This window comes from Dasypus novemcinctus, chromosome 14 (genome assembly GCF_030445035.2).
Source record: "Dasypus novemcinctus isolate mDasNov1 chromosome 14, mDasNov1.1.hap2, whole genome shotgun sequence".
Taxonomy (NCBI): Eukaryota; Metazoa; Chordata; class Mammalia; order Cingulata; family Dasypodidae; genus Dasypus; species Dasypus novemcinctus.
In genome coordinates, this window is record NC_080686.1 from 61603847 (window position 1) to 61619585 (window position 15739).

General features: G+C 38.1%; 1 protein-coding gene across 4 annotated transcripts in view; it reads left to right on the forward strand.

Moving 5' to 3' along the window:
• VPS13B (vacuolar protein sorting 13 homolog B) overlaps positions 1–15739 on the forward strand; it is a 1042333-nt gene that overhangs the window by 47653 nt on the left and 978941 nt on the right. For all 4 annotated transcript variants that reach the window (XM_071207936.1, XM_071207935.1, XM_058275777.1 and 1 more), the window contains one exon: positions 10708–10828. In XM_071207936.1, coding sequence (XP_071064037.1) covers positions 10708–10828 — 121 coding nt within the window. The remainder of the gene's footprint in view (positions 1–10707; positions 10829–15739) is intronic.

Sequence of the window (15739 nt, forward strand, 5' to 3'; positions counted from 1 at the left end):
TGATTACCATGTGTCCATGCACATACACAGGCTCCAAACTTTGCCTCAGTTTTCAAAGATATTTTTGGCAGGCATAGAATTCTTTGTTGGCAGTTTTTTCCTTTCAGTACTTGTAATAAGACATCCCAGTGCCCTTTTACCTTCGTGGTTCCAATGAGAAATTGTTACTTAATCTCATTGAGGCTCCCTTGTATGTGAAAAACTGCTTCATTTTTGCTGCTTTCTTAATTCTTTGTCATTTGACAGTTTGATTATATTTCCAGGTGTGTTTATTTGGGTTTATCCTGTTTGGAGTTCCAGCTTCTTGGATGCATATATTCTTGTCTTTTGTTAAATCTGGGAAGCCTTATATCTTTGAATATTCTTTCTGCTCCTTTCTCTTGTTCTTCATTTTCTGTGACTCCCACAATGTATATAATGGTACATTTCATGGTTTCCCATAGGTCTCTCAGCCTCTTACTTTTCTCCATTCTTTTTTCCTTCTGCTCTTCAGACTGAATAATTTCAATTGTCTTATCTTCAAGTTCACTGATTCTTTCTTTCATCAACTTCAGTGTACTGTTGTACCCTCTAGGGAACTTTAATTTCTAGTACTGTGTACTTCAGCTCTGTTTTGTTCCTCCTTATGATTACTCTGTCTTTATAGATGCCCTGTTTTTTTCCCCTATAATTTTCCTGATTTCTTTTTGTTCTTTGTGTTTTCTATCAGCTCTTTGGGTATAGTTAGAACTATTTTAAAAAATTCTTTTACTGGTGTGTCTTAAATTGAGTATTCTTTGTTGATTGTTTTTAATGCTTTATTCTATTTCTTTACATAGATATTCATTTCCTATTTCTTTCTTTTCTTTTAACTGGGAGTTTTTGATAATGTATAACATGTTATCTCTGGAATTTAGATGCTTACCTCTAGGTTCTTAAAATCTTGTATACTGTCTGGCTAGTGTTATGCCAGATATTTCCTTGAGTGATAGGAGCTAACAACAACAACAGCAGCAGCAGCACAACAAAAAAGAGGACAAAAAAATCCCAAGAAATATCTTTCTCAGTCTTTGCAGATTTGCTCCTGTGAGTTCTCTCCTTTAGAGATTAGCTATCTTTCTAATGAGTTTAGAGGATAACCCAAGACTGAAGTATAGATTCTTCCCTGGTCTTTTCTGTCTATGCATCTTGTCCTGGACATGTGCACATTGCCCTATGAATTCCCCAATTAACATATATCTGAATGTCCCTGTTATCCTAGAAGACAGTGTTTTAGTCTTAGGCACTATAGTGTATTTCCTACAACTGGCAATCCTTTTACTGTTCTCTTTCAGTGTCTTTAGGAGAGCTTTGTTAACCACCTCTATGTACAGGGCATGTTTTGGGATCTTGAACCTGTGATAAGTGTCCTGAATCAGTGTTTCATGCTGCCAGCAGACTGGCAGACATGCATCCTAGTGAGTTTACAAGGATTATTCTGTTCCCTCCAGAATTGGGATCATGGATCCACCCTGGAAGCATTGACCAGCCTTGTGCCAAGCTGGTGAAAGTTGGGTAGGGACCAGCCAGGTTGCCACCAGATCCTACTGTTGTTTTTTTTTTTGATTATTTTTATTTTTATTATTTTTTATTATTTTTTAATGAGAGAAGTTGCACGTTTATAGACAAATCAGGCATAAAATACAGAGTTCTGGTGTACTACCCTTTTATGTCACCTTTCATTATCATGGTATATTTGTTAATGAAAGAACTTTTTTATATTTGTACTCTTAATGATTTACTTTAGGGTTCACTGGTTTTTGTTTTTTTTAAAATTTTTATTCTGATAATGTCTGAACAATCTAAAATTCCTCTTTTAACAACAGTCAAATATTTAATTCAGTGGTATTAATTATACCCACAATGTTGTACTACCACTACCACCATCTATTACTAACACTTTTCCATCACCCCGAATACAAATTCTATACCTGTTAGCATTATTTTCCCATTCTCTACCCCCACCTTGGCCTCTGGTAACATATATTCTAGTTTCTGACTTTATGAATTTGTTTTTTCTAATTAATTTATATCAATGAGATCATACAATATTTTTCCCTTTGTGTCTCCCTTATCTCCCTTGTCATAATGTTATATTGTGTCTCCTTATCTCCCTTATCATAACGTTCTAAAAGTTCATCCATGTTGTTGCATGTATCAAAACTTTGTTCCTTTTTATGGCTGAATAATATTCCATTATATGTGTATACCACTGTTTGTTTATCCATTCATCAATCGATGGACACTTAGGTTGCTTCCATCTTTCGGCATGTATGGATAATGCTGCTATGAACACCTGTGTGCAAACATCTGCTCAAGTCCCTGCTGTCAATTCTTTTGGCTATATACCTAGAAGTGGGATTTTCAGATGGTAATTTTATACTTATCTTTCTGAGGAGCTGCTAAACCATATTCCATGGCAACTACACTATTTTAAGTAATCTTTTTCTTGATTCAACACTTGCCTTGTTACTGCAATCCTTTAACTATTTTCTGAAACAGAAAGATGTTTCTGCCAGTTCTTGCTGATTATTCAGATCTTCTTTTGAGGGAACAGCACTGAAGCATCTCATTCCTCCATCTCGATCAACTCTTGGTGTGTGTATATATATATTTAAATGTTTTGTTTTGTTTTTGAAAGATTTATTTATTTCTCTCCTCTTCCCCCCATTGCTCTCTGTGTCCATTCACTGTGTGTTTTTCTGTGACCGCTTGCATTATCTGGTAGGACTGGGAAACTGCGTCTCTTTTTTGTTGCATCATCTTGCTATGTCAGCTCTATGTGTGTGCGCAGAACCACTTCTGGGCAGGCTGCCCTTTTTTCACGTGGGGCGGCCTTTCTTGCGGGGCGCACTCCTTGCACGTGGGGCACCCCTACGCAGGGGCGCCACTGCGTGGCATGGCACTCCTTGCGCACGGTAACACTGCGCATGGGCCAGCTCACCATACTACTGAATCCTGGACCCTCCATACGGTAGATGGGCACTCTATCAGTTGAGCCATGTCCGCTTCCCAACACTTGGTATTTTAATATTTCTTAAATTTTGCCAATTTGATAGGTGTGAAATAGTATCTCATTTTTTTTTTACCTATATATACCTGATAACATGTTGCTTTCCTTTTTTGTAATTCTCTGCTCAGAGCTTTTGTTTATTTTTCTTTTATGTTCTCTGTCTTTTTCTTTTTCTTAAAAAAGATTTTATTATTTATTTATTTATTTCTCTCTACTCCCCCCCCCCAGTTGTCTGCTCTTGTGTCCATTCACTGTGTGTTCTTCTGTGACCACGGCCGGGAATCTGTGTTTCTTTTTATTGTGTCATCTTGTGTCAGCTCTCCATTTGTGCGGTGCCATTCTTGGGCAGGCTACACTTTCTTTCGCACTGGGTGGCTCTCCTTACGGGGCGCACTCCTTGTGCGAGGGGCTCCCCTACGCGGGGGACACCCCGTGTGTCAGGGCACTCCTTGCGCGAATCAGTGCTGTGCATTGGCCAGCTCCACACAGGTCAAGGAGGCCCGGGTTTGAACCGCAGACTTTCCATGTGGTAGTCGGATGCCCTATCCATTGGGTCAAGTCTGTTTCCCTGTCTTTTTCTTATTACAGAAGTTTTTCTTTATTCAGGATACTCAGTTTTTGTAGTTTTGTATGTGTTGCAAATTTATTCTCTTAGTCTTTGGCTTGTCTTTTAATTGCTTCATTGTTTTAGAATAGAATAGTTAGATTTTAATGAAGTTGTAGTTTTCAGTCTTTTCCTTCCTTTTTTGTTTCATCTGATGAAACAAAAAAGTAAAAGGTGATGGTATTTTTATTTTCCTGTATTTTCTTCTAGAAATTTTAAGTCTTGGTTCCTAGCCTGTGCTTGATCCCCTAGCCTGTGCTTACTCCTTATCTTCACTCTTTATTGTATTCTATAGGTTTATCTCTGAGTTGGTGACTTTATTTGGGTCTCTGGCTGTCTGAAGTGTTGTTCTAATCTTAGAGATTCTTTATTGCATCTGGCAATTGCAGTGGTCTTGCTACTAGAGAGAAGAGAGATGAATGCCATTGGAGCTTTGTATTAATTCATTTCCAAGTACCTCTTATTCTGTTTCAGGAGATTTTGTGTGACTAGAGCTGCCAGGTGAGCCTTAGTCCTTTTCTGTTTGCCAAATTCAGAGCCCCCAATTACATACTTAAAGGCTGAAGACTATAAGAGACTTTGCTTATTAGCTCTACCTTTCATTTTCTTCTTTCTTAGCTCTTTCTTGCATCTCAATCTTTTTCTCTGGTTTTAGAGAGAACTTGGCTTATTTGTCACACGTTCTAAATTTTATTCTCAATCTCATTCATACAATTGTGAGTCTGAGAGTGGAAGGTTTTAAAGTTTAATTGACTCTGAGGTCTGAGATTAAAAGTAAGCAGTGCAAACCCATGATCTGGCAGTATGAAAGCCTGTGGAAAAAGGTTTAATGGATATATTTACATACAGTGCTTGCCACATTTTCCCTCTGTTAGAAAATTTTGTAAGGCAGTGACGTTCTTGCTTGTGTTTCATGAGGAGCAAAGAGCAGTACTTTCAGAAATAGCTATGTGGTTCCCAAGAGAAAACATTCTTTTGCCATGAAATATGTTCACCAGACATTTTGGAAAAATTGCAACCTAAATAAGAGATATAACTGTAATGAACTTGGAGTTAAAAATTATCTCAAAATATTTTAGCTAGTATTTTTGAGAATAGTGTTTCTTTTATTAGTAATTGGGGCTTTCAATGAAGTAAAAATGTGTACTTGTCCAAAGTGATGTATACAGGTCAAAAGAAGCTGATGAGCTTAAAATTAATGATGTAAGTAATTTCAGATTTGATAGTAAATATTATAATTATCCTTGTTTTATTTTACTTGTATTTATTTAACTTAGTTGGCATGATTTGAATGAATGCTTACTTGTAACTGATACAATTAAAATGTAATTGAAATGAAATTAAGTTCAAATTATCAAAAGGCTTATTTTAAAATTATAATATATATGCAAACTTAATTTCCTAACCATAATTAAGAAAACCTGTACACATTTGGTAATGTTTTTTAAAATTTATATTCCTATGAGTCCCGTGATTAATGTTCATTTTTAAACATTGTAAAGTTGAAGATTTAGTATACATTTTGTTTAAGCAGTTGCGTAGTTTTTCTTTTGAATAATAAATGCATGTTTTTTGTAGGAAAACTTTATTCCCTATATATATATTTTTTAACTCTTGAAAACTTGTATTTAGTCTAAGTACTTTCCCCAAACAATTGCTGCTAATAACTTTAAAAAATAAAAATCAAATAAAAACCCTTGTTCTTTCTTTTGCTTTAAAATATTTTTCATCTCATGTATGCCAGATTTATTGGACTGCAGTAGTTTTAGTGCATTTTGGCTGCAATGTTTACTATGACATCACTGTAATCTATATACAGTATGTGATTTCAGTTGGTTTCAGTGTTAAATATTTTCATAATAATGCTAGTTTTGGCAGTTCACTTGGAACTTTTTCACATTGCTTTAATGAACATGTTTTACTTCTGTGCTTCTGAGACAGCCACATGTTTCAAATATTAATAGTGTGCTTTTAATGTTAATGTAGTACAAAAGTGTATGACCACAGACATTTTTAAGGATATAAAATGAACTAAAAGTAATTACAGTAAGGTTTTATTCATGGTAGTAGTCCTTTACTATTCAAAGGCTAACATCCACCACCCCCCAATAGTAGAACATTTAAAAATGACTAAGCAGCTACAATAATCATGGCATCTGGACTAAACGGGTCACCTGAAGTTATTTTATGCACTGGGTTTGTAAGGAAAGAGATAGCTGTTGCTACTCCTGTGATTTCTCTGACAGTCCACATGGTGTAGTGTGTAAGCATTTTCAGTGAGGGACTGTGTTTACAGAGATTGCTGCAAATATGAACATATCAAGCCATCGAAACAGGAAGAAGCACCTGTTACAGATCTATTTGGAAAAATCATCCCTTGCTGCTTCCTCAAGTCTCTCATCAGTAGTTGGACCATTTGTTGAAATGAGCGTGAACAAAGCTGGGTCAAGAAATTCAAACTTTGCTACTGTAGGAGCAGACACAGAAGACTGGGCGAATGCTGTTGAGTTTGTTCCTGGGCAACCCTACTGTAGCTGTATTTTGCAGTGAGGCCCACGAGAAGGATAAGTAACTCTAATTTGCTGTCCAGCACAGTTAAGGATACGGTTTGTAGGATCTACATAGAAGTGGTCTATGAGAAAGCCAACCCCAGTGGGTGCTGTTTTGGAATTCTCTCCAACTGCAACCACACCTATTGTCTCAAGTGTATTCTCAAGTAGAGGAGTGCTAAGCAACTTGAGAGCAATATCACACAGTGAGACTCCTCCCTAGTCTTCATTTGTGCTTTCTATTTTGGGGAAGAATTTAGTGTCTTGTGCCAACTTTCAGCCAGATGGACTGCATTCATTCATTCATTCATTCATTCATTCATTCATTTATTTGGGTTTTACATATTTGTTTACAAAGTTCTTACTGATAAGATGACTTTTAAAATATAGCAATAAAGAATCATTTACTATCCTCAAAAGTGGCACATACGTGGCATAAAAAAATCTATATAGTTAGTGAAACTATTAAAACAGATTATCAAAAACTGTTAAATGGAAATTAAATGTCTATACTACTCCCTAACAGGTAGGAAAATGCCTTTATTCATAGGAACTTGGTTATTTTGTATTATTGATTACTAAAAAAAAAAAGACTATTGTGAAAGAAAACATCAGGGCTTGAAAAAGTACTTCATAACAGCAAATAAATGTATTTCAATTTTACATTTAATTATGACAATAAGAAGTTGACCACACATATCCCTATGCATTTTACAGATAAGTAAAACTAATGGCAACTTTAGAATTATTTCAGAGAGTATAAACAACCTTTATCATAATTTTCTCGTGGTCTTATCCTTCAAATATTTTTGATAGTGGTTAAAATTACCATAAATATTTTGTTTTGAAAGAACTATAAGTATACACCAATAGGCTTGTGCAAAATAGGCAATATTTAAAAAATTTTTTCTGTCCTTTTCTCAATTTGTGAAAGCATTTTGAAACAACATTCTTTAACTATTATTCTTGTTCATAGGGGCAAAGCTTGTTAAATCCATATGCTAGATCTTGGAAACATTTGAGAAGAAAATAAACTATGCAAAAGTGGCAGTTAAATAACTACTTCGAACATTACATGCAAAACAAATCCCCACTATCTAATCAGGACATATGGACCGCATTTATTTATTTTTTTTTTATTTTTATTTTTTTTTTATATATATATTTTTTTATTGACTTTGTAATAATATTACATTAAAAATATATATGTGAGGTCCCATTCAACCCCACCCCCCCACCCCACCTCTCCCCCCCCCCCCCCCAGCAACACTCGTTCCCATCATCATGACACATCCATTGGATTTGGTAAGTACATCTTTGAGCACCTCTGCACCTCATAGTCAGTGGTCCACATCATGGCCCATACTCTCCTCCATTCCATCCAGTGGGCCCTGTGAGGATTTACAATGTCCGGTGATTGCCTCTGAAGCACCATCCAGGGCAGCTCCATGTCCCAAAGCCTCCACCTCTCATCTCTTCCTGCCTTTCCCCATACCCATCAGCCACCATGTCCACTTTTCCCAATCCAATGCCACCTCTTCTATGTGGACATTGGATTGGTTGTGTCCATTGCACCTCTATGTCAAGAGGAGGCTCAGATTCCACATGGATGCTGGATGCAATCCTCCCACTTTCAGTTGTAATCACTCTAGGCTCCATGGTGTGGTGGTTGTCCTTCTTCAACTCCATCTTAGCTGAGTGTGGTAAGTTATGGACCGCATTTAAATGCATGTATTTTATCTTGAAACTGGGGTTTTCTAATTGTGATTTCTTCCTTGTATTTTAGTTAGGTTCTAGATTAGTTGGTATATCTACTTTTTTCAATGAAGAAACCCTCTGTATCAGTGAATAGATTTTCTGAGGAGATTGTGTTTAATGGATTAGCCAGTTTAGGCTCAGTGAACAAATTTACCTAGCTCCGAATGTATGTTTCCTGATGTTTTACAGTTTCCACTTTCCTGTTCCATCCATGAAGCTAGCCAATGACCCACCATCCTTTAAAGATTGTTCTCATAACTGAATAAAACGGGAAGCGGATTTGGCTCAACTGATAGAGCATCCGCCTACCATATAGGAGGTCCAAGATTCAAACCCAGGGCCTCCTGACCTGTGTGGTGAGCTGGCCCACACGCAGTGCTGATGTGTGCAAGGAGTGCCATGCCACACAGGGGTGTCTCCTCCATGGGGAGCCCATGCATAATGAGTGTGCCCTGCAAGGAGAGCCACCCTGCGTGAAAAAAGCGCAGCCTGCCCAGGAGTGGTGTCGCACACATGGAGAGCTGATGCAGCAAGATGACGCAACAGAAGAGACACAGATTCCCAGTGCCACTGACAAGAATGCAAGCGGACACAGAAGAACTCACAGCAAATGGACACAGAGAGCAGACAGTGATGGGGGGAGAGAAATAAAAAATAAAAAATAAAAATAAAAACAAATCTTTAAAAAAAAAATAACTGAATAAAACAAAATAATGTAAACATAGCAAAGTTACAACAAATTTATTTAAATGAAAGAAGATTAAATAGTGAAATAGTTTGTGGAATAAACTACTATGAAGTTTGTTTTGCACTATCTTAAACATAAGCTTAGATGCAAATTTCCTTTGTTGTTTGTGGCAGTTGGTTATTATTTATGAATTCCAAAAGAAGATTTTGGTTATGTTTGTAAACTGGCCTGTTCCCTGGTTGTAATACCCCTTTGATTGTATTAAATTGAGAGGTTTCACTCTTACTTTATTAAATCAAGACTAGGGCTTTGATTTGATCACATCATTAGAGTGTGCAGAGTTCAGTCCCTGCCCTCTTGGTGGGCTATATAAGCAGATACCTGATCAAGAACACAGAAGTAGATACACAGAGAAGAACATAAAGGAAAAGAGATAGCTTCATAGACATGGCAGTGGCCCTGGGAAGAGAGAAGAACCATTCACCTGATAGTTTATGGCTGACTTTGTGTAGAGACCAGAGCAGCTGAGCCTGGAAAGAAACTAGCCTGGGGAAGAGAGAGGAGCCTTTTGCTATCCTACAGCTGAGATCAGAAGAAGCTGGACCCATGGAGTTTTAAGAGGAAGAGGAAGACTGAACCCTTGCAGACATTGCCTGCCATCTTGCTTCGACACATGGCAATAGAATTTGGTAAGAAAATAACCTTGAGTTGGACTTTTTAGGGCCTTATAACTTAAGCTTTTACCCCAAATAAATAAATGCCAACAGATTTTTGGTACTTTGCATCAGCACCCTTTTTGGCTGACTAATACATTGTTTATGATATCTTTTATTCTTACTTTTGTTTGTATTGACGTTTCAAAAGAATAGGTCATTAGCATCCTAAGACATACTATTTTGTAAAAGATTCATCTTTTATTTTATATTTCTCTAATATTGAATACAAATGTTTTTTGAAGGAGGCTTTATCATTCTTATTTTCCTCTAGTTCCTTATTATGTTATATTTAGTGATCATCTTTTTTTGTATTTGCTCTTGAATTTTCTCTTCAGATATACAAAATAGAAAAACTAAATTGATCACCTTTCTTGTATTATAAAAGTCATTTCTTCCATTAGTCATTTCTTTTGCTAAAGCCATTTGCATTAGTCAGCCAAAGGGGTTCTGATGCAAAGTACCAGAAATCTGTTGGTTTTATAAAGGGTATTTATTTGAGGGTAAATGCTTACAGTTACAAGGTCCTAAAGAGTTCAATTCTAGGTACCATAAGAGGTACTTTCTCACCAAATGTTTGTTGTCATATGTTGAAGCAAGAAGGCTGCCAATATCTGTGAGGGTTCAGCCTTTCTCTTTCCTCTTAAGGCTCTGTGGGCCCAGCTTTTTCTGATCTCAGCTGTAGGTTGGAGGGCTCGTTTCTTTCTGGGCTCAGCTGCTCTGTTCTCTTTACAAGGTCAGCTGTAAACTATCAGGCAAATGGCTCATCTCTCTTGGGGAATGGGAGATGCGAGTTATGGGGGTGAACAGGATCAAAGCTGACAAATTCTCTCCTCTTGCATGTCTATGGAGCTCTCTCTGTTCCTGTGTGTCTTCTGCTGTGAATGTCAGTTTATATAGCCCATCAAGGGGCGGGGACTGTTACACTCTACTAATGTGATCTAATCAAAGCCCAAATCTTAATGTAATTTAATAAAAGACATCTCAGCTGAAACTGATAGAATCAAAGGGTCCATGCTCAGAAGAACAGACCAGTTTAAAAACATAACCAAATATCTTTTTTGGAATTCACAAATAATATCAAGCTGTAACGAAGAATTCTTTTGACATTTCAAGTACTTTGTTTTAATATCAGCTAAAGAGAAAGATTTGTAGTTTTGAAATAAGTTTATTTTTAAAATGTTGTTTGAGACTGAAAATTATGAAAATTTTTTAGCTGTATGGATTAGAACAAAAAAAGCAAAGTTTAATGAGTATATCTAATCTCACTTAGCAACCATAAGCTTTGTAGATTGAACAAAACTTTTCCTAAGTCTTGAGTGGTGATCGATGCTTTTCTTTTTCTTTCTTTAAAACAAAAATAGGATGACCATGAAAGCTGTGGTTCTAATTCTACCAACCGTAGTACTACTGAAAACACAAAATCATCAGTGAAACCCCGAAGAATTCAACAAGCTGCCCCCACAGATCCTGATTTACCACCAGGTAAATTCTAATGTGGTTGATAAAACAAAAATTTCAATTGTGTTGTTGCTAATAATTTTTTTTTTAGCCCTTTGTAGAATATACACTACTGGTCTTCTTTAGTGTCATAAAAGTTTTGCGGTATATGTACATGTACATTTTCTGCTTGACTTCAGGGTGGTTAGGTCTAGAGCTCTCACAAATGATTTTCATTCAAATTTTGATCCTCTTCTGTAGCAGTTTGTTCCTTGAAATTTTTTCTTACAACCTCTCTAAGCATCGATTGGCTTTTGATTTCCTACTCATGGTCTCTTTGTTTCCCTTGACATGATAAGTGGAGAAAAGATACTAGATTGTTTTGAATTTTTGGAAGCCGTAAAATTCATGAATGGAATCATAAACTTTTTTAACTGGAAAGGACCTAGTATATCATTTCTTTCTTTTCCTGAAATTTTTATATACCTGGAACAGTGGCTTGCAAACAATAGTTCCTTGGTAAATATTTCATGAAGGAAAAAAAAAAGACTCAACTGTGTCTGCTCTAGGTAAAATGCATTGTTGCCCTTTCTCAGTTAGGGATTATCAGTCACTTCTCTTTTGGTTTTATCTATTAGTCATGTCTTTTTTTTTTTTTTCTTTTATTTTCACTGTTAGTCACATCTTTTTTTAGGTACAGTTGATACTGGCAGACATTTATTTTCTGTGCCAAAGGCTTGTAAGCTTTCTGCTGTTTTTTTAACCTAGTTAATAAAAATTAGCAGTCTTCTAGCAACATCTGCTTTTAAGAACGAACCTAGTTTCTTTCCCTCAAACATATCTTCTAAATTACATTTGAATTGAATGTTTTTAATTAATATTCTATCAGTGTTAGTTCTGATGCTTTGTATTATTCAGAACTCATCCTTACAGGTATTGGTAATACTTTTGGCTCTAGAATAGAATAATTGTTACAACTTGAAGAAGATGTCAGAGGAAGGGGTTTTACTTTTGAGCATTTCCAGTTCTGCTTAGAGTAGTGTGACAATTCTAGAACTTCCTAAATCTTTTCTTACTAATTAACTCCTTGGAAAAATGCCCTGGAAAATTAATTTAGATTGTAGCAATATTATTTATTAAATGGGCAACCTGTTTACCCCTCCAAATTTCTGATTGCATATCCCCTCAAACACATCCAATACCAATTCATGGTATAGAAGCATTGGCCTCTCTCTCGGTCAGTATCTTGACAAAAAATAGTCACTTTTAGGTTTGACTTGTTATTTTTGTTACATTTTTCTTTTTCTCCTAAGAACTTCGAGAAAAATATGTTACTTACTGATTTTTATGGACAAACTTGTATGTATTCAGAATGGGTCCCAGACTTTTATTCTTTAGAGCATATATTAGAATTTATATTGATATCAGAATTGGGAGAGTTAGCTTTAGAATAGGGCAAATTCCTATTTTTAGTGTGTAAAGAGAATTGTGTTCTACCCTAATAACTTGATGTAGCTTTTAGATTAACATGTGCTTTTCTCATAACTAACAGTAAGACTTGTTTACTTTTGTTTGTTTTGTTTTGTTTTGATTTTTAGGTACCAGGGTGGGTAGTTGAATCCAGGAACTCTTATGTGTGGGAAGCTGGGCTCAACCACCACGCCACATTGGCTCCCCTGAATTGCCATTTTTGTTTGTTTGCTTGTTGTTGTTGTTGTTGTTTTTTTAAAGATTTATTTATTTTAATTCCCCCCCCCTCCCCTGGTTGTCTGTTCTTGGTGTCTATTTGCTGCGTCTTGTTTCTTTGTCCGCTCCTGTTGTCGTCAGCAGCACGGGAAGTGTGGGCGACGCCATTCCTGGGCAGGCTGCTCTTTCTTTTCACGCTGGGCGGCTTTCCTCATGGGCGCACTCCTTGCGCGTGGGGCTCCCCCACGCGGGGGACACCCTTGCGTGGCACGGCACTCCTTGTGCGCATCAGCACTGCGCATGGCCAGCTCCACACGGGTCAAGGAGGCCCGGGGTTTGAACCGCGGACCTCCCATATGGTAGACGGACACCCTAACCACTGGGCCAAAGTCCGTTTCCCTGTTTTTGTTTTTAAGGAGGCACTGGGGGCCAAATCCACGACCTCCCATGTGGGAAGTAGGCGCTCAACTACTTGAGCCACATCCACCTCCCAAGGCTTGTATACTCTTATGCTGACATAAATCACAACTAAGTGGGAAGCGGACTTGGCCCAATAGACAGGGTGTCTGCCTACCACATGGGAGGTCTGCGGTTCAAACCCCAGGATCTTGGGACCCTTGACCCATGTACAGTGCTGATGTGCACAAGGAATGCCCTGCCATGCAGGGGTGACCCCCACATAGGGGAGCCCCACGTGCAAGGAGTGAGCCCTGTAAGGAGGGCCGCCCAGTGCGAAAGAAAGTGCAACCTGCCCGAGAATGGTGCCGCATACACGGAGAGCTGACACAACAAGATGATGCAACAAAAAGAAACACAGATTCCCAGTGCCACTGATAAAGATAAAAGCGGTCACAGAAGAACACACAGTGAATGGACACAGAGAGCAGACAACTGAGGGGAGATTAGGGGAGAGAAAAAAAAAAGTCTTAAAAAAAATCACAACTAAGTAGTTGCTTTAAGAAATAACTAAACCTATTGGCCAATTTCTGGAGACAGAGCAACTAAACTTAATTTTGCCTAAACAAAATGGTGATTCAAGAATGCAGTTAGATAATGGTAAAAAATATATTTTTAGGAGGTACTGCAGATTGAACCTGGACCTTGTACATGTGAAGCAGTGGGTGTAGCTCAACCACTGATCTACTCTCACTCCACCCACTCCCCTAAATCTTTTTATTTAAAGTTTAACTCATATGCTATTTGAGGACTCATTTTCTGATAACCTTATCCTTCCTGGGAACTGTTTTAAGGTCATTCATGTTAGAGATGGGGAAATGTGTAATTCCTACTCTTGAAATATTTTAGAACAAGGTTATTTTTTCCAGGATATGTAGTAATAATTCTGGAGTTTTTGAACAGAGACAAGTTTTGATGCTGCCAATAGACAGTTATATACCCCTTAATATATGGGGTGGCTATGTAAAAGGAAAGACTACAAGTCAGTATCACACATCCTCTTTGAATCACCATTCCTGGTATATACAACAGTCTTTTTCAGACTGTAGATCCTAATCAATTAGTGCATTGTGAAAGCTCTAATGGGTCATCGCAAGTATTTAAAAATACATATGGCATAAAATAGAAAACCTCATAGCATCTGGCATGTTGTAAATGTTAGTAACTTCTATATATGCATGTGCTGGGTTAGGATATAATCTTTCTTGTAGGGAGTAGTCAGAAAAGTTTGAACCTCTCTAATTTGAAGAATACTTTTGTACTAGTCAGTCAAAGGGGTTCTGTTGTAAAGTACCAGAAATCTTTTGACTTTTATAAAGGGCATCTATTTGGGGTAGAGCTTACAGTCACAAGGCCATAAACAGTAAGTTACTTCCCTCATCAAAGTCTGTTGCCACGTGCTGGAGCAAGATGGGTGCTAGTTTCTGCGAGGGTTCACCTTTCCTCTTCCTCTTCCTCTTAAGGCTCCATGGTCCCAGCTTCTTCCTATCTCAGCTGTAGGCTAGCATAAGACTCATCTCTCTTCCTGGGGCTCATCTCTTTCTGGGCTCAACTGCTCTGCTCTCTCTAGCATCAAAAAACTAAGCCCTCTCCTCTGCCATGTCGTTTTCTGTGTGAATGTCCACCCACCAAGGGGGTGGAGACTCAACGTTTTGCTGATGTGGCTGAATCAAAGCCCTAATCTTAATTTAATCAAGTAAAAGTGAAAACTCTACATTTAATACAATCAAAGGGTATCACGAGCCCAGAGGAACTGACCAGGGTACAAACATAATCAGTATTTCCTTTTGGAATTCATCATTAATATCAGACTGGCACAACTTACTTTCTTTTAGTTAATGATATTTCAGCTTGGGCCTTCATTTAATGCTTTGATATATCCCTTTTATTGGGTAATGTTTTCCATTTTCTCAGTATGGCTTCTAATTTTTTCTGATGTCCTAGGCATCTGATTAGGATGTAGTTTACTCAGATATTCCATTTCTTTTTCTTTTGTAGGAATTTAATGGCAGGAGACTGTGTGTTATCACTGCTCTTTGATTCTTGGCTTGACCTGGATTGTTAGAATGGTCCCTGGTAGTTGCTCAAAACTGGGCTCTGGATCCAGTATTTGGTTGCAGACCTGCTTCTTAGGGCGTTGGGGAAGGAAGCTATAAAGACTGAAAAAAGCCTCTCTCTCTCATAAGTTTTCTCACATGCACTTCCATGGTCTGCCAGCAGATGGCGCCTTTTGGCAGCTCTCAGTTCAGTGCCTGGGCTGTGTGTATTTGTTGCAGAACAGACCACATCAGTCTGATAGAGTTTCCTGCCTGGAAGCTAAGAGCCTTGTAATTCAAACTTTCTCAGAGCCAGTTCTCCATCCTTTGTTGGCAGCCCCCTCCCTTTTCCCAGGTAGGAAATAATTCCACTCCCCTCTGAGTCCTCAACCATCAGTCCCATTTAATAGAGGAGATTGGGAGGGTTGTATATTTTTAACCCCTTGTCGGCTCCCAAGGCAAACACTCCACCTGGCCTGGAAGAAGTCCTGGACACAGCAGACCAAACTTGTCAGTCAAAAGCTGAGTTAGCCTTAGGCTATGTCCCTCTCTCTCCTCTTTCCTGGAGTGGCGGATCCCTGGAGCCCTCTTTGTCTGTAGCCGCACTCCCATTGGCGGGAGAATGCTGAAATGTCTTTAGTGTGGGGGAGGGTGCCGGCAACAGCGGCCGCTGGCTTCAGCTCACAGTTCTGTCCTCGTGATTCTCCTCCTTTGTCCCTTTCTCTTCTGGGTGTTGTCCAGCCTTGGCCTGGTGTCCTAAACCCTAGTAGATCTTTTT